The sequence below is a fragment of the Pogoniulus pusillus genome, chromosome 25 (genome assembly GCF_015220805.1).
Source record: "Pogoniulus pusillus isolate bPogPus1 chromosome 25, bPogPus1.pri, whole genome shotgun sequence".
NCBI lineage: Eukaryota > Metazoa > Chordata > Aves > Piciformes > Lybiidae > Pogoniulus > Pogoniulus pusillus.
The window spans coordinates 12140496-12158904 of record NC_087288.1 but is presented as its reverse complement, the minus strand read 5'-3'; the positions used below and the strand labels follow the sequence as shown (position 1 = coordinate 12158904).

The 18409-nt window shown below is 43.3% G+C and overlaps 1 protein-coding gene across 1 annotated transcript in view; it reads right to left on the bottom strand.

Annotated features, from left to right (window-relative positions):
• RPS6KC1 (ribosomal protein S6 kinase C1) overlaps window positions 1-18409 on the bottom strand; it is a 97819-nt gene that overhangs the window by 57950 nt on the left and 21460 nt on the right. The window contains exons 6-7 of the mRNA XM_064164490.1: window positions 13410-13469; window positions 11809-12171 (exon numbers count right to left, since the gene is read on the bottom strand). Of these exons, the coding sequence (XP_064020560.1) occupies window positions 11809-12171; window positions 13410-13469 (423 nt within the window). The remainder of the gene's footprint in view (window positions 1-11808; window positions 12172-13409; window positions 13470-18409) is intronic.

Here is an 18409-nt window from a genome sequence, read left to right as displayed (position 1 = left end):
GAAACCTCCGAGCTCATCCAGTCCAACCTAGCACCCAGCCCAAGACAATCAACCAGACCATGCCACTAAGCGCCCCAGCCAGGCTTTGCTTGAACACCTCCAGGAATGGTGACTCCACCACCTCCCTGGGCAGCCCATTCCAATGCCAATCACTCTCTCTGCCAACAACTTCCTCCTAACATCCAGCCTCTGCCTCCCTAGGCACAACTTGAGACTGTCCCCTTCTGTTGCTGGTTGCCTGGGAGAAGAGACTGTCCCCCCACCTGGCTGCAGCCTCTCATAGTCTGAATCTTCCTGCTTTTCTTTCAGACTTACTAAAAATATATGTGGGCTGCCTTTATTTAAAGAAGATATCAGAAGAGATTTGCTTCAGGATGTGATGTGCTCATGCAGAACAAGCTACAAGGAACTTGTGGGAGACTGCCTGTTGTGCTAACCCCCAAACTCCATGTTCTTAACAATTTAAACAGTAAAACTTTCTCTAAATACTGAAATCTTCAATGAAACATTTATAATTGCCAAATCTAACAGCTATAATACCATTTTTTATTTTTACAAGTTTCTTTATCTTCTTCACAGTCTTCCTGCACATATCACCCAGCTGGATTGCTGAATTTTTCAAAGAATTGCTCTCTATAAAAATGCAAGGGAGTAAGCCTTAAAAGATTTATTTCTTCTCACAATGAAAAGAGGTTTAGCAGCACCTTCCTTATTAGTGGGTAGCCCAGCTGTTATTTTTGCCTAATTGGTTCAAGAGGACCTCTGTTCTTCTTAGGGCAAACACTTCTTACACCATGTGAAGCGGACTCCTTTGTCCATATTGCCCAAACAAAAGCTCAGGCACACCGTAAGTGACAATGCAATTCATAATCCAGCACAGGTTTGTGACCACTTTGGACACAGTTTTATAACCCCAAAATTTATTTCAGGAAAGGGAAGAGCTTCTGATTTTGGAACAAGTCTCCACCAATGTTCCACAGAGGAGTGAGTAACCTTTAATTGTCAATTACTTAAGTGAAATCTGGCAGGTGCTGGGGTAGACGGACCCTTCAGTATCAAGGGAAGATGCTATAGGTTTTAACAGCAGGCAGCAGCTTGGGATTGTGAAACAAGCCTGATAGTTCATCATCTCTAGTATACTATGTATTACATTAATAAAGAGGTCCTTTGACATGGTGGCCAAATTCTGCAGCAGAAAGAGACCTGTAAATATTACAAAAAAATAAGACCAAAGCTAAACCTACTGTGGTAAAAGAGTTTGCAGTGATCTTTTGTCACCCATGTTTTGGTTGTTTAACATTTAGAGCCAAAATCTATTAACATTTATCAGAACCATCCTTTCTTGCTTTTTGAAGCTTCTGGGCAGTACTGTATTCTAGAAACAAGAATAAAAGCCAGGTGAAAGATAAACCTTGCATGATGAAGCACAAATGCATGACAGTAAACATCGAAGAATTCTTCTTCCAACTCCTTAGTGTACTCATAACTATTATGTATTTCACAGATCATCTTCACTCCAAGTTGCTTGAGGTCCTTAGAGATCTGCACTTCCTGTGAAGTGACAAATTCTGCATCTTGTAGAAAACGTTTTAAAATTGCACTATGTCCCAAGGTTACACAGAAGAATGGTGTGGGTGAATTGTGTGCAAGAGACCAGTACGGAGTCAGTAACACTCCACTCTGGTGAGACCCCACCTGGAGTACTGCATCCAGTTCTGGAACCCCCATTACAAAAGGGATGTGGACATGCTGGAGTACGTCCAGAGAAGGGCAATGAGGAGCAGCTCTCCTACGAGAACAGACTGAAAGAGTTGGGGCTGTTTAGGCTGGAGAAGAGGAGCCTGCCAAGTGACATTCTTGTGGCCTTCCAGTATCTGAAGGGGGCCTACTAAAAGGCTGGGGAGGGACTTTTTAGGCTCTCAGGGAGTGACAGGACTAGGGGGAATGGAGCAAAGCTGGAGGTGGGGAGATTCAGACTGGACATGAGGAGGAAGATCTTCATCATGAGAGCGGTGAGAGCCTGGAATAGGTTGCCCAGGGAGGTGGTTGAGGCCCCATCCCTGGAGGTGTTTAAGGCCAGGCTGGCTGAGGCTGTGGCCAGCCTGATCTAGGGTAGGGTGTCCCTGTGCATGGCAGGCAGGTTGGAACTTGTGGTCCCTTGTGGTCCCTTCCAACCCTGACTGATTCTATGATTCTAAGATCGTAAGAGCCCAAACTTTAGAGAAACACTAATCAACCAACACCTGTTTCTAGAGAAGCTCTAATGACTACTTGGAAAAAAACTGAAATGGTCACATAGCACCCACAATTTCAGGATAGAAACATTAATTTCCCATCCATCTGCTAAAACCTGTAATCTTCAGCTGCAAAATATTCTATCAAAGTAAGACTTCACAGTTTGAAAAATATTCTTGAAGACTTCCCTGTAAAACTACCTAAGAATAAGATGGGAGAAAGAAAAATAAACACAACCCTATGAGCATGGCGAGATAAAAGGACAAGAAGTGGCATCTTAGAACAGATGAGGAAACAAAATGGTGACAGCAACAGCAGAGTCTCCAACAGGAGCATCACAGGAACAGGAGAGATGACTGACAGTCAGAGCAAGGAAAGAGGTCATGCAAGCCACTGCTACAGAAAAGCCAAAATGATCTTTGAAGTTCTCTGCATTCTTCCATCTTTACTAGAAGGACAAGCCCAAATTAGAAATAGCAATCACAAATATTCCTCATTGCTGTCTACAACTACCTGAAGGGAGGCTGTAGTCAGATGGAGATTGGTCTCTTCTCCCAGGCAACCAGAAACAGAACACGGGGACACAGTATCAAGTCGTGCCAGGGGAGGTCTAGGCTGGGTGTCAGGAGGAAGTTCTTCCCAGAGAGAGTGATTGGCATTGGAATGGGCTGCCCAGGGAGGTGGTGGAGTCTCTGTTCCTGGAGGTGTTCAAGCAAAGCCTGAATGGGGCACTTAGTGCCATGGTCTGGCTGATTGGCTAGGGCTGAGTGCTAGGTTGAACTGGATGAGCTTGGAGGTCTTTTCCAACCTGCTTGACTTTATGATTCTATGACCCCAAACACAGACACCTATCCCTTCAAGACAGAAGAAGTTACAGCAGATTGAAGCATAAAGTATTACAGAAAATAAAGCAAACAACAAAGAAAGAAAGACTGATAAAAAAAGTTAAAAGATACATCAATCCTGATGGTCAAATAGTGCTCATATCTATGTGTCATATATAATTTGTACATACTTTTCTGTATTACTATGGGAAATTTCATCTTTCCATGAGCAATCAGTAAAATCTCTAAAACAGAAGAGCCAGTGTCAGGCCTGGTAGAGATCAAACCTATCCTAGCCCTTCTAGGCAGCTCTGAAGCTACAGAGGCTATTTTAAGATACTGGAAGGGAAAAGAGGGAAAGAAGACAGTAAAAGAGAATAGAAGGATGTTAAGAGAGATAAGCGGTATATGCAAGACCTGCTGTGAGGGGAGAAAGCAGAGTGCTGGTTACCATGCAGCATCATGCCCTTAAACATATCTATGCAGTTGTTCTATTCCAGCTGGTAATTTCCCTCAATTCACCTGCACTGCCAGAAGCATTTCATGCTGCACCCAGAGATTTCAATTTTCCCAACTAAGGACAGCAGTGGCACTGGAACCTAGATTGGTCTGTTCTGTCTACACTGGAAGAAGTGTGGTAAGCCTACTAGGTCTTCTGATGGGAGGTAGAAATCCCACACAAGTAGCAGTCAAAAAAAAAAGTGATGAATGCACTTCATTGCAGCTAAGTATTGGCTAACAACAGGGGAGATAAAAGGCTATGCAAGAAGGAAAAGAGGTCTGTCAAAGAGGCTGGGCACAAGCAGCAACCTGGCAGGAAGCTGTTATGAGGACAGACTCTGAAATCTTGGAAATGCCAGACCAACACCAACCTAATGCAGCTGGCTGCATCCCCCAGAAGAGGGAAGAAAGAACAGGTTTTTAAGGCCCACTTCACCTATTTATTCATTAACAGCCACATGCTAAGCAACCACGTTCTGTCTGCAACATAACCTGCACAGGGACTTACAGGTGTTGCTACAATGCACATTTACATGGTTGTAAGGCTTAAAGCTATGCAGTAGGTACTAAACTTCAGATTTTATCAGCCTCCTAATGCATAAAAGTCTTGCAGCTTAAGTAGAACTTTGCTTTCAGTGTTCCATTCATATAGCAGAATCTGGCTGTATCTATGCATTAACCAACTTCACCACATTTTACTGTCAGATGCTGTATTTTACTGCTCTACCTAAATCCAGTGCTTCTGCATATGGAATGACATCACTCAGGACAATCCATCCAGCATCTACTGAACAGTGATGGATCCTATGGCACTAATCTACTCAGAAGCTCTATATGATCTGCAATGGACTTGAAAATCAGCACATTTCAGTTATGAAGAGCTCACAGCCCATATTAGCATGGGTTTCAGCATCACTGGCAGCACAGTGGGATTAGATGATTTATTTTTAAGCAATACACAGTATCTCTAAGGTCCATTCTTAATGTAGCCATCAACAAGAAGTCCTCTCACAAACACCTAACCTTCTGAAACAGCACTTGTGATTTCAAGGCTGTGTAAAAAATTACTAGAGAGGGACCACTTTGTGTGTCTGCTTAGAAAGACCAAGCTAAAACAGTCCAACAACATCTTCACAGTCCAACAGTCAGAAACAGAGATGGGTTTTGGCTCCTTTAGAAGAAATCAAGTCAGGTAAGCGTTTGCCTTGACTGGTTCCAGCCTCAGCAGAAGCATAAAGCTACAACAGCAAGTAAGGTGAGTAATGATACACTATCAGAGGTCTGAGACCAGGTCAGGGATGATTACACTTTCATCAGTCATCCTGTCATTGACCTCTCCCTGTGGGACCCAGCACAACTCTAAGGGTTTCCCTGCAGACACCAGCTTATGCCCTGATGCATCTCCTCAGAACAGTGTTGCTCCAGTCAGGCACAGCTGCTGGGTAGCTCAGAAACTGCAGAAGAGATTGTTACTCTGGGGCAACTATCCAGAAGACTTAAGTGAAAGGAGTTTAAAACAGCCCCTGTGTTGTAACAGAAGTTATCTTCACAAGTGCCATTCAACATACAAGAAAAGGTGCTTTTCACCCTGGAAGCCAGAAAGGAGCTAGTGGAACAACCATGGCTGTTACCTTTTTCATGCAGTACTGTCTTCTTGGCATTCTGTCATGCATGCTCCTGTTAGCATCCCTGGCTCCATCACAGCTTCGAATCATAGCCCATCATCATCTCAGTAATTAGACACAAGTTGGTTTGTTTTCAGTACTTCCAAAAACATCATGCAGTTGTCCAAAGTATTCCCAGCATTTCATTGTATATGTGTTTCTGGGTTAAAAGTCAAAGTCATTCTAGCAAGGTTCCAGTCATGTTTGTATTTTTTTATCCCCAACTCTGCTTATTGGATAAGCATTCAAACAGCAGAGAGCAGTGCAAAACTGCCATTCACAGCCCGCTTTCAAAGACACCAGCAGGCTTATCTAGAAGCTGTAGATACCAAAAGCAAAACACAGATCTCTGGAAAATAGCTTGTGGCTGCTGTGACTTCAGAAGCATCACAGACCTCATGCAACAAAGTCCAAGCTGCTTAGCCAAACCAGCCCCTTAAAGCAAATAAATATTCATTGTGTCCAGCCACAGCTGCTATGCATGGGAAAATAAATGCCCCAAATCTTAAGAGTAAATGGATCACCTCTCTTCACGACGTTAATGTGTAGCATGAAGCCTTGTGTGTAGCAGACCAGCAATGAACATATTTGTTTTCTAATCTGCATGGAACAGACCCTGTACTTTCCTACATGAATTAGACTGACCACATTTGTCAAGCGTCCCCATTTCATCTTGTACTTGAAGTTACTGAAACCCAGCAACAAGCAATAGCACCAACTCTGTGTTTATCACACAGCTCTGACTGCTCAGATCTGTAATGGATACGACTTGAGAACAGTTTGAGTTGAAAAAGTGAAGCACTTTGAACAAACAGCTCTCCCTCCTTTAGTACAAAAAACTTCCATCATTTCACCCTCCTGACATACTTTGTCCTAACACAAACTTTGCCCTTTGCCAAAGTCAAGGAAAGCACTGCTTCACGCAAAACACTCTTAACTTCCAGCCTAGAAGTTGGTGACTTGCTACTGATTAGTGCATTTTTTTTTCCATCACCAGGCCTGAATCATTGACCTGAAAGTACTCAGATAGGCTAACAAAGTTAACTATGATTGTCAGCCAAAGTTTCTATCAGTTACTACACTCAATATGCTTAAAGATGATTTACATTCCAGAAGGTTTCATGGAATCCTAGAATAGTTTAGGTTGGAAGGGACCTCAAACGCCATCTAGTTCCAACTCCCTGCCATAGGCAGGGACATCTCCCACAAGAACAGGTTGCTTAAGGCCTCATCCAACCTGGCCTTGAACACCTTCAAGGAGGGAGCAGCCACAACCTCCAGTTTAAACCCATTACTCCTTGTCTTGCCATTACAAGACCTTGTAAATAGTCCCTCCCCAGCCCTTGTGTATCCCTCTTCAGGTACTGGAATACCACTATAAGGTCTCCTCGAGGCCTTCTCTTCTTCAGGCTGAAGAGCCCCAACTCCTGTAGCCTGTCCTCATAGCAGAGCTGCTGCAGCCCTCTGAGCATCTTTGTGGCCTCCTCTGGACTCACTCCAACAGTTCCATGTCCTTCTTGTGTCGGAAGCTCCAGAACTGTACACAGTATTCCAGGCATCATCTCCTGGAGAATTGTTCAATCATCCTAAGCAACTGCTACACATCTGCCTTCCAAAAACTCAAAAATCCTGCACACAGCAACACCCAGAAAACACAAGAGGGGCAACAAAATCAGTATACATTCAGAGGCAAAGGGAAACAACGGCAGCTATTCCCTTTGACCACGTGCAAGGGAGCGCCGGTATAAATGAAACAGGGAGGTACAAGAAGCAGAGGTAGTCCCCTGGCCATCCAGAGGTTCTACTGCCAGTCCAAGTATTAATTCTCCTTGGCACTGCCAAAGATATACGATATCAAAGGCATGTAAGGAGCACAAATAGGCCTAAGATGCATAAGAGCAGATGCCCAGAACCTAAGGCACACAACAGCCTTTCGGGGCACATGCGACAGTCCCTGCCCAACTGACACGTGATTAGGCCTCCTGGCAGGACTTTTATTGGGACATTAAAAGACTTAGCACTAGAACTCTGCAAGAGACCAGCAGAGGAAAACACACACACACACACCTTGCACAGTGTAATTAGCACCACTATAATTTTGAGAGTGTACACACACAGTTAAAGTCAGAACAGACATTTCTTTGTTCTAAGGATATGCAACACCTGCCTCGACTAGTATTAATACCATCAGGTTAGAGCCAAAACGTCCTCAGAAGTGTAACAGATGCTTTGACTGCCTTTATGGAAGCCCATGACTTCAAATTAACAACAGAAGTCCAGAGACTTGCAGTAATGTGCTTATTCATACACAGTTTTGATGAGGCTGCCTTAAGTAGCAAGCAGATCACAGAAACACCCAAGTTGGCAAAGCCCCTCAGGATCACCAACTCCAACCTAGAACCCCACTCTACAAAATTCACCTTAAACCATAGCCCTAAGCACCACATCCAAACAACCCTTAAACACACCCAGGGTCAGTGACTCCACCACCCCCCTGGGCAGCTCATTCCAGCCCCTAACCACTCTCTGCATGAAAAACTTTCTCCTAATGTCCAATCTAAACCTACCCATTCTCAGCTTGAGGCCATTCCCCTTTGTTCTGTCTCCAACTACCTCTGAGAAAGACCAGCAGCAGCCTCCCCGCAATGTCCCTTCAGGCAGTTGTAGACAGCAATGAAATCTGCCCTCAGCCTCCTCTTTTTCAAGCTAACCACCCCCAGCTCCCTCAATTGCTCCTCATAAGATTTATTCTGTTCTAGCAAGATGTTGTACCAAGCCTAAAAGGAGTGGCTGGCAATAGAGACAGCCTTATCTTTTAGATGTAACTCAGAGGCACTACCTTTCCCAGGTAACTCTGAGAGAAGTCTCAGACACAGAGGATAGCTGATGTTTCCTTTTCCCACCCCTGTACGCTGGTTACAATTCCCAATTAAAGCTCTTCAGTTTCAATTTCTATTTTCTTGGTGCCACCACGTGGCAAAAATATGTATTGCCATTTTACATGCAAAGCCACTCAGTTCTAGGGGCCACAGCTTCTGCCATAGCTGTGCACTGAAAAGCAGGGTCTCTTCATATGTGCCTAAGTATATAGAATCAACCAGGTTGGAAGAGACCTCCAAGATCAGCCAGTCCAACCCAGCAACCAGCCCTAGACAATCAACCAGACCATGGCACTAAGTGCCTCAGCCAGGCTTTCTTCAACACCTCCAGGACGGGGACTCCACCACCTCCCTGGGCAGCCCATTCCAATGCCAATCACTCTCTCTGCCAACAACTTCCTCCTAACATCCAGCCTAGACCTCCCCCAGCACAACTTGACACTGTGGCCCCTTCTTCTGTTGCTGGGTGCCTGGGAGAAGAGACCAACCCCACCTGGCTACAGCCTCCCTTCAAGCAGCTGCAGACAGCAATGAGCTCTGCCCTGAGCCTCCTCTTCTGCAGGCTGCACACCCCCAGCTCCCTCAGCCTCTCCTCACAGGGCTGTGCTTCAGGCCACTCACCACCTTCATTGTCCTTCTCTGGACACATTCCAGTAACTCAGACTGGACACAGGACTCACTATGTGGCCTGACCAGTGCTGAGTACAGGGGCAGAATAACCTCCCTCGTCCTGCTGGCCACACTGCTCCTGAGCCAGCCCAGGATGCCATTGGCTCTCTTGGCCACCTGAGCACACTGCTGGCTTGTGTTCAGGTACTATCTACCAGCACCCCCAGGTCCCTTTCTTCCTGGCTGCTCTCCAGCCATTCTGTCCCCAGCCTGTAGTGCTGCTTGGGGTTGTTGTGGCCAAAGAGTAGAACCCTGCACTTGGCCTTGTTCAGTTTCATCCCATTGACCCCTGCCCATCCACCCAGCCCATCAAGGTTCCTTTGCAGGGCTCTCCTACCCTCCAACAGATCGACATCTGCTCCTAGCTTGGTGTCATCTGCACACTTACTGATGCTAGACTCAATCTCCACTTTCATATGTTAGAAAGGCTGATTTAGATAAAATAGGCTGAGAATAATCAATGGCAGAAGACCAGACCCATTTTGTAACAATTGCACCATCCTTCCAAGTTATTTTTCATGTCAAATCAGAGGTGTTTAAATAGCTGAATTGATTAGGGGTATTTTTTCATTGCAATATACAGCAAATATTCACATAACAATGCTAAATATACAACCTTTGCAATCTAGTTTAAAAAGTGTGCTACAGACTGGGTTTTGTTGCTTTGGATTGCTGAGTTTTTTACTCTCCTGACAGATCCTGAGAAGGCATATATATTTAGGAAGCATTTGAATCAGCCCTATCATTATAAAGAGAGCATCAAGTGTCTCACTGTCAGCTTACAGAAGCTCCAAAAGGAACAGCAAATACAATGAGCTAGATCTACCCAAATCCAACATAACAGCACAGCAGGGCTTGAATATTCATTTGCTTTCCATCTTCACAGCCATTCAAGGTAACAGAGAGAAAGGAGAAGGAAGAGCCAACCACTAGGAACTGGCCTATGCACTTATGTTCCCATGGAATAAGATGCCAGTTAAAGCAACTAATTTATTATTCCCTCTCCTGTGCTACACAGATGTAATGTTAGGGACTGCAGAGAAGCTGCAGGTGCTAATTCTCTCCATCCACTAGGAATATCTCCATCCAGAGATACCATCACTATGAATTTATTAGTAACATCCACTGTACTGAGTGGCATCAGGGAAACAGGGCAGAATACCACAGTCTCTTAATAAGATTCCTTGACTTTTTTTCCTTGCCTGAAAAAGCATGGATACCAGTGGCAAGAGGAAAGGATTAGCAGTCACCTGAGGTAGGGAGATGAGTAGTTAGTTAACAGCAAAGAATAAAAGTCCCTGGAGGAAATGTTAGCAAACATAAGTAAATCCTCAACCCACTCTAGTTTAACAAGTGAATGAGTCACCTACAACACACACAAGAAAAGCCATTCCTAACCTCAAGGTAAACATATTTACCATAAAAATTACCATGGACTCAAAGCCAACATATTTAACCACTGACACAACTCAAGTACCCACTCATAGTTTTCAACAGCTCAACTGATGTGCTCAGGCCTTAAAAAGTTTGAAGCAGTTTAAAAAAGAAAGAGCTTTTTACAGCTGAAACTTGAAATATCAGTTTAAAACTGTATCATAATAGCCTTTGCATCATGATAAAAAGAGAGAAGCAGTTATGATAAATCAGGATGTTCTTCAAAAGACTATAATTGAATGGCACACAGGTCTATGAAGAAGTGTATTAGCCAAGAAAGAATAGCTAGGCTCTCCAACAGAAGGACTGCCAGCACATTCAACACCAGGAAGGAGAAACATGGGCAAGGAAAGATAGGATGCTATTGAAAAGACACAAACAAGCAGCATAGCTGTAATGCTATTGATTACCAAAGCTTTGAAAGAAAGAGGTGGATTTACTTATGCCAAAAAGCATAAGACACTTCAAGCAAAGGCTATGCACGTATCTTGGCCCACACATCTAGTTTTCACCAGCAACTTATCCACTGCTCTTTTCCAGGGTCTGTTAAAGCAGCTCAGCAGGTAACTGCAAACTGTTCAGAGGGTGTGGAGCACTGCTGTGCATCACACTGAGATCCAGCACAGACTTGTGCTTATGTGTGCTGTGGTACACTAGCATTTACATGGAGCAGCATAAGGTATCTGTGCTGCGCATCATCAAACAAAGCCACAATGTTCATCTTACTCATTCAAACTATGTGGGACAGAAGCATAATAAATAAAACCCTGAATTCACTCCAGGAAGAACAGAATTTCTACCCATGCTTAGTTTTAAGCCACTGTTGGACAAAAAAGGCAAATACATGAGGCTAGCACTCTAGATTCTCAAGAACTAGAGATGGAAAGGGAAAAAAAGGTTCCCTGACTGATAAGGTGGAAGGAGACTCCACAGAAATCTGCATGTAGTTACATCTGGTCAGATAACAACAGCTTTTGCAGATAGTTATTAATACACCAAGGTCTTTTGAAAATAATATAAATAAACAACAACAAAAAAAATCCTGTACTCTTCTTGTAGTGCAGGGATGTAAGTTTGTATGCATCCTTTAGCTAGAAACACAGAACAGTTCAGTGGAAGAAGCAAGAGGCTGTGAGCCAAGAATAGTTCTAATCCTGTTGTGATTGGGAAGTTAACCTGAGTCTGCCTCTCCCCATGCGTAAAATGGGGATAATTAATCCTCACTTAACCATGTAAATTAAATAATGTTTCAACAGTGCTGCAAGTGCCACATATTAATTAATGACTAGGTAATAAAAAGGAAAGAGGCAAAAGTGGAGCACTTTGCTACTTACCTGCAAGTCTAAGGTTGCGCTGCAATTTTAAAAGAGGAGATTATTTGGCACTTTGAAGATGAGACCTTAAATAATCACTCAGTCTTAGAGAGAAAGATTTCTCTCTCTCATACCAACAGCAGCTATCAAGCACATGAAAGCCAGGCACAGCTCATTCTGCATTTCGTATCACCTCTCTGCAATCCAGCAAGTTGGTGTTAACTAAGGCGACACCATTAACAAATTCACATAACCAAAGATAAGGCAAACATAATGGGAAGATTCATACCTTGAACACCTTCCAGAAGCAGATCAACTCCCTTTCCATAAAAACTGAGAGCAGCTTCATAATCTTCTTCCTCCTCCTTCTTTAAGGCCAGTTTTATCAACTCGCCTGCTTTCTCCAAGTAATCTTGTTTGCCAGTCTTGGGTTTTGAGCTTCCAGCAAACAAACTGTGGCTATCCCTCTCTCCTTCAGGTTTGATCCACTCTTGCTCAGGTGCCAGTGTGCTTTGTACCAGGGGTTCAGAAGTAAGGGAAAGACCAGCAGCTTTACCAGGAGAACTTTGGTTGGATGCCATTCCATCATCTAACTCAGCAAGAGAGTCTACGTCAACTGTCAGAGAGATCAGGTCACTGTCACTGGACAAGCCTGCAAGCACAGTCAGAAAGGTATCTTTTACTTTAGATTTCTCACATACCTTAGGAATCTCCAAAATTCTTTACCCCTACCAAAGATTTTAGCCTTCTTCTGATTTATGCAGCTTCCTGAGAGTTTGTGCACAGAAACTCCCTACATGTAAAGCTGTCTTTAAAAGTATCTTTTGGTACCTATAGAAACATATTTTTTTAGCATTAACTAGAAACTCTGCAGAGCCACTGGTCTTCCTTTTAATAGTGGAAATGAACAGGCCAACATTTAACACTCAGCTAAAACCTTCAAAGTCTGCTCATCTTCAGGCTCCAGGAAAATTCTAAAACTAACCCTTTCTGTGTGAGTGCTATTAGGAAAGTTAATCATCAGGAACCAAATTATTGTTGCAAGAAATAATCAACATAGAATTTTAAATCAGTAACATGAAGCATCCCCAAACCAGTAAACCAAAGGTTTGAATTAACCAGTAAACCAGAGGTTTGAATTAACACAGAGTTAATGCCGGCTCAGCAATCATGAAGCACTACAACTACCTGAGGGGTGGTTGTGGCCAGGAGGAGGTTGCTCTATTCTCTCAGGTGGCCAGCGCCAGAACGAGAGGACACAGCCTCAGGCTGCACCAGGGGAAATTTAGGCTCGAGGTGAGGAGAAAGTTCTTCACTGGAGAGTCATTGGACACTGGAATGGGCTGCCCGGGGAGGTGGTGGAGTCGCTGTCCCTGGAGCTGTTCAAGGCAAGATTGGACGTGGCACTTGGTGCCATGGTCTGGCCTTGAGCTCTGTGGTAAAGGGTTGGACTTGATGATCTATGAGGTCTCTTCCAACCCTGATAATACTGTGATACACTCTAACTCACACGTGCCACACACAGCCTTCTTTCACTGCTAAAACATGGTAAAGTGAATTAGCTTACACCTTTTTCACTGAAATTTGAGTTAGCACATTTTATTTTACATTTGTCATAATCATAGAATCAATCAGGTTGGAAGAGACCTCCAAGATCATTCAGTCCAACCTAGAATCCAGCCTTATCCACTATCTCATTACTGCAAGTTGGCCTTCAGTAACCACACCATGGTAACTTGGCAGAGTTATTTGGAAATAAATGGCAACAACATTTTATACATACACCATTTTCACTAGGTAAGGATTTCATCCACAAAACACATTGACTCACGAAGAATTTCTAATAATTAAAATTCCACAACTGTAATGAAAGCAACTTCTAGATCTCACCTCCACATTCTGACTGGCTTGTAAGTGTCACATCGTCAAGCCCACTTAGATCTTTTCGGACTGAAAAAGACAAGAATGACAAAAATGTTTCTGAGATCACTTTATACAACTGCTTAGACACTCACCTGCCATAAAAAAAGAAAGTGCACAACCCTACTATAGGTGGGAACACAGCATATGAAACTGCTTTTAACCAGCTAGCAAAGATATCGATTTGGTAACACTTCAAACTGTGACAGTAGTATTAGATCTGCCATTTTTCAGTGCCTCTGAGGTTAAAAAAATATGAGTGCTGGCTTTGGAGAGGCTAAATCAAACCTCAGCATTCCAACTCACCTCATTTCAATAGCAGTGGCACTTTAATCCCTGCCTCTCACTGCTCTGATGGTTTACAGGAAAGGAGACTTAAAATGGGGGTTCTTCAAAGTTTGGAAACACACACCAAGATAATAAATAAATAAATAAATACATAAGCAGCCAGCTCTCAGACTTAAAAATGTCATTCCAGAACAGTACTCTACATGAGACATATGGAGCAAGCCATGAATTTGGCAGTGTCACCTGGATATCAAGTAGCAGCTTGTTTTATCACCTTGGTACGTGTACTCACCGAGGCAATAAAACAGGCAACAAGGTCAAGACATTTGGTAAAGACATCAAGTAAATTCTGAGCTAAATCCTGGTGTCTGTTTTCTTCTGTGTTGTCAAGAAAGTGAAGAGTTTATCCACAGTACCAAGTAAAGTGTTCTGACTTCAAACAGTATGCAGCTGTAGCAGTAGCAAGGAGCTGAACCAAAGGCAACTAACTCAAATGTTATTTTTTATTTTGGGACTGGATTTGGATGAAGTTTCCAGCTAATGCAGGAGGAGTAAGGGGCTACTGTAGAAACATGACTTTTCTAAAAGCAAGCAGTTCCTCCAGTGTACATAAAAGGAAAAAAGACATGAAAGAACAGATCAGTAACCACTCTTGGAAAAGCAAGGGATGGTGATACCTAGTGATATGAGACTACTTGAGCTAAGTGGGTGCAGGCTACCCAGACTAGATGAATAAGAGTGCATCCACATAGCAGATTTCAGACAAATACAAGTTCCCCTCCCTACAGCCCAAACAAAACCATTTGCTCTCCTCTCACAACCAACCCAATCAGAGGCTTTATGAACACAGATAGCACAGTCAGCCCAGAGCCTGAGCTAATAAACTGCTTCAGGAGAGATTTAGGGTCCAGGTCTGGCACCACACAACCACGGTCACTGGAATTCCAGTCACCATAAGGGGTAGAAAGAGTCTGAAGCATATATGCACATTGATACAATGCCAAGCACTACTCCAAGCTGGGTGATGAATGACTGAGAGCAGACCTGAGGAAAAGGACCTGGGGGTCTAGGCTCATGAAAAGGTCAACATGAGCCTGTAGTGTGAGTAGAGCATAGATAGCAACCCTGCGCTGGGCTGCAGCAAGAGCAGCGTGGCCAGCAGGGCAAGGGAGGGGATTCTGCCCCTTGGCTCTGCTCTCCTCAGACCCCACCTGGAGTACTGTGTGCAGTTCTGGAGCCCCCAATATAAGGACATGGAACTGTCGGAGTGAGTCCACAGGAGGGCGACAAAGGTGCTCAGAGGGCTGCAGCAGCTCTGCTATGAGGACAGGCTACAAGAGTTGGGGCTCTGCAGCCTGGAGAAGGATTTGAGGAGACCTTATAGTGGCCTTCCAGTATCCGAAAGGGACCTACAGGAAGGCTGGGGAGGGACTATTGACAAGGTCTTGTAATGACAGGACAAGGGGGAATGGGTTTAAACTGGCAGAGGGGAGATTCAAACTAGATGTTAGGAAAGGGTTCTTAGCAGTGAGGGTGGTGAGACACTGGCACAGGTTGCCCAGGGAGGTTGTGGCTGCTCTCTCCCTGGAGGTGTTCAAGGCCAGGCTGGATGAGGCCTTGAGCGACCTGTTCTAGTGGGAGGTGTCTCTGCCTATGGCAGGGGGTTGGAAGAGGATGAGCTTTGAGGTCCTTTCCAGACTAAACCATTCAATGATTCTATGCTTATTTCTGGTAAGATAATGTGACCATCACAGAACAGAAGGGAAGTGAGATACAAAAAAAATAATTGAAAAACAAGATGAGGTTCCCAGTACATCTGACTAAAGAATTTAGCAACTGGTATGGAAATACTTTAAGAAAGAGAGCTGGACATTTCAACATCATCCCATGTATCCAGAGAGGAAGACAGAATGACTGTCAGGAATATTAGTTGAGTCTAATTATGCTGAAATTGAATATAAATTCCTGTACTTCTGTCTGCCTTGTGCAATTTTATTGGGTACACGAGGGCTAAATCCAATTTTTTGCACTTGCTGGAAAGCCTGAGTAACCTGGCCTCTGGCAAATCAGGTTCCTGTAAAAGCACGAACTGCCAATCTGCTCTTACAAGCAAGATATTTATCACTTATTTTGGTACAAACACATTTCTAATACCATCTGTTTGCATCTTCTACCACTAACATGCACACCTTCTGCAAACCGAACTTTGTCTGAAAAGAAGAGGTAGAAGTGAGAAAACACAACCCATCCTTAGAAGCAAATACCAGCAGCTATTAAGGAATAGATTTGATACTTGTCACTACAACAGTCTGAAGGAGAGGTGCCCACGTAGAGGCTCCTGAATGCACACAAAAACTAGCACAGCGAGTTAACCACCCTTAACCACCGCAACTAGGACTGGTGAAAATTAGAGGCAGGCAGGATGCTCTGAGGAGCGAACTCAGAGTCGAGTACTGCCACTGCCATCTAGAGGCTCTAAAGACAGATGATGCCTTCTGTTCCTAGTCTCCCCGTGCCCAAAATTGGGTTTCAAACGTAAGAAAATAGGAGCTGTAGACACGTAGGAGTTCAGCAAAGGTAACTCCACAGAAGTCACATTCAGCATCTGGAAATCCTGTGCTTACAGCTGTTACAAGTACTCCAGCCAGTATAGAAGATGGATATCAAAGAATGTTTCTGTTCTGTTTTTACTTCCCAATATTTTACCTCATGTAAAGGAAATGTTTTTTCCTTCTTCTAACAACTGGATACTTGTGAATAAAGAATAGAAACGTTCACATTAAGCCTTACAGCAGCAGAGTGTAAAATGAGTGCATTGTCAGGATCTAGATTGTTGATTTTCAGAGATAGTGCCCTTCTAAAATGAGTTACTAGTACTTATCATAACTCCCCTCTGCAATTAGAAAGCTTTGACTTCACAGAACAAAATACTGTGGAGCATTAGTTTGTTAACACAGAAGATACTACAAAACAAAATGCAGAACTCAGTTGTAGTATTGTACAACTAAACACAACGTTAATTGACACAGAGAGATCCCAGTGGCAAAGTCAGACAACCTCAAGCAAAAAAACTATACCAGCCAGCCACTCACTACTAAGAAAACACAAGCAGTTCTTGTTATTCATGAAGAGATTTACCAAAGTAAGTTCTATGCCAGAAAGACCAGAGTAAATTACATATTTTAGAAAATAAAAAAGCACTCCCATGTAAGCTTAATATGTGTTTGTGTAATGTTGTGTATAATTTAGACAGGAGTGTAAAATGGTTCCACAGAAAAATTCCAAGGATTGGAAAATAAATTCTTAAGAGTCACAAGGACCCAAGCATAACTCAGAAACACATAAATATCTGAAAGATTGCATGGTACTTGGCATGGTGCTTCAGCCAGCTCAGCCTCCAGAGGCAGGCAAGCAGGCCAGAAGTCTCAGCACAGTATTCAGGCTGGCAGACCCTACCTTACAAGTATACTATTACTTAGTGCAAGTGAAGGGCCACTAGAATTAACAAGCACATGTTAACCAAGCCAACATGGACATCTTTACCCTGAGATAAGAAGATGTAATCACAAAAAAAAAGGACATATCCTCCACTAGCACAGCACAACCACAAACCATCAGCAAGTTATAAGGAAGAGATTTCCAGTTTACAATTGAACAAAGCACACACTAGCTCTTACAACCACTAAAACCTTCAAGAATAGGGAGTTCATTTCAGCACTTGATTTTTTTTTTAAGAGAATTAAACAAGTGCCTTATAAACTTGAGCCTTGCAGTAGGCTTTAACATTCGCCACTACCAAATGTTCAAGTCGGAAGACATAGTTAAGCATTTAAAACACAATACCAACTCTCTTCTGGGTATTACTGTGATGGTTTGGGTGTTACCCACCCCACACACACACTTAAAAAAATCACCCAGACTAGACTCAGCCAAGCTAGAAATTAAGGAATGAAGCTTTATATTCACAGCTTAGTGTAAGATACAAGCAGGTATTCACGAAATATACAGCAACATACAGTAATATACAAGTTAAAAGTAATACAGAAACACAACACCTCTCCCAGAAACCAGAGTCCCCAGGAGGGGCTCCCAACCACCCTTCCACCTCCCTTCCACCTCTCCACCTTATCCCAGACTTTGCCTTACATTCCAGGTGAGTTTGGAGAACTGACCGGGGGGGTTAGGAAGCAGACAGATGAGTTAGCAGGTTAGGGAGAGGAGGGAGGCAGCCAGAGCGAGCAACTCTGTTATCTATATTTATGGTTTTTGTTTTATACATCTCAGCAAGCCTATGAGTGAAGCAGACATCACCATTGTTTCCTTTTCACAGCTTATAATCTAATTCTTCTCACCAAAATATTCCAGCTAGCTTCAAACTAGCACAATTACTAAGTGTGATGACACCCAGAGCATGAACAGCTGACTGAGAACCCCCTGAAATGAATGGAGCAGTTAAATTATTAGACTTTTTTTAATGCTCTAGGCAAATCCAGAGAGTCGTTTTTGTATTTGTAGATCAAACTCAGAATAGTTTTTAAGTTCTCCATAAATTCTAACATCTTGAGACTTGGGTCATGATGAGTAGTGAACACTACTACACTGTTTGCCCAGCCTTTTAGAAGCAAGTAGGATTATGCATTATTTAAACCACAGGGCTCAGTTTAGCTAGCACTAAAAGCAGC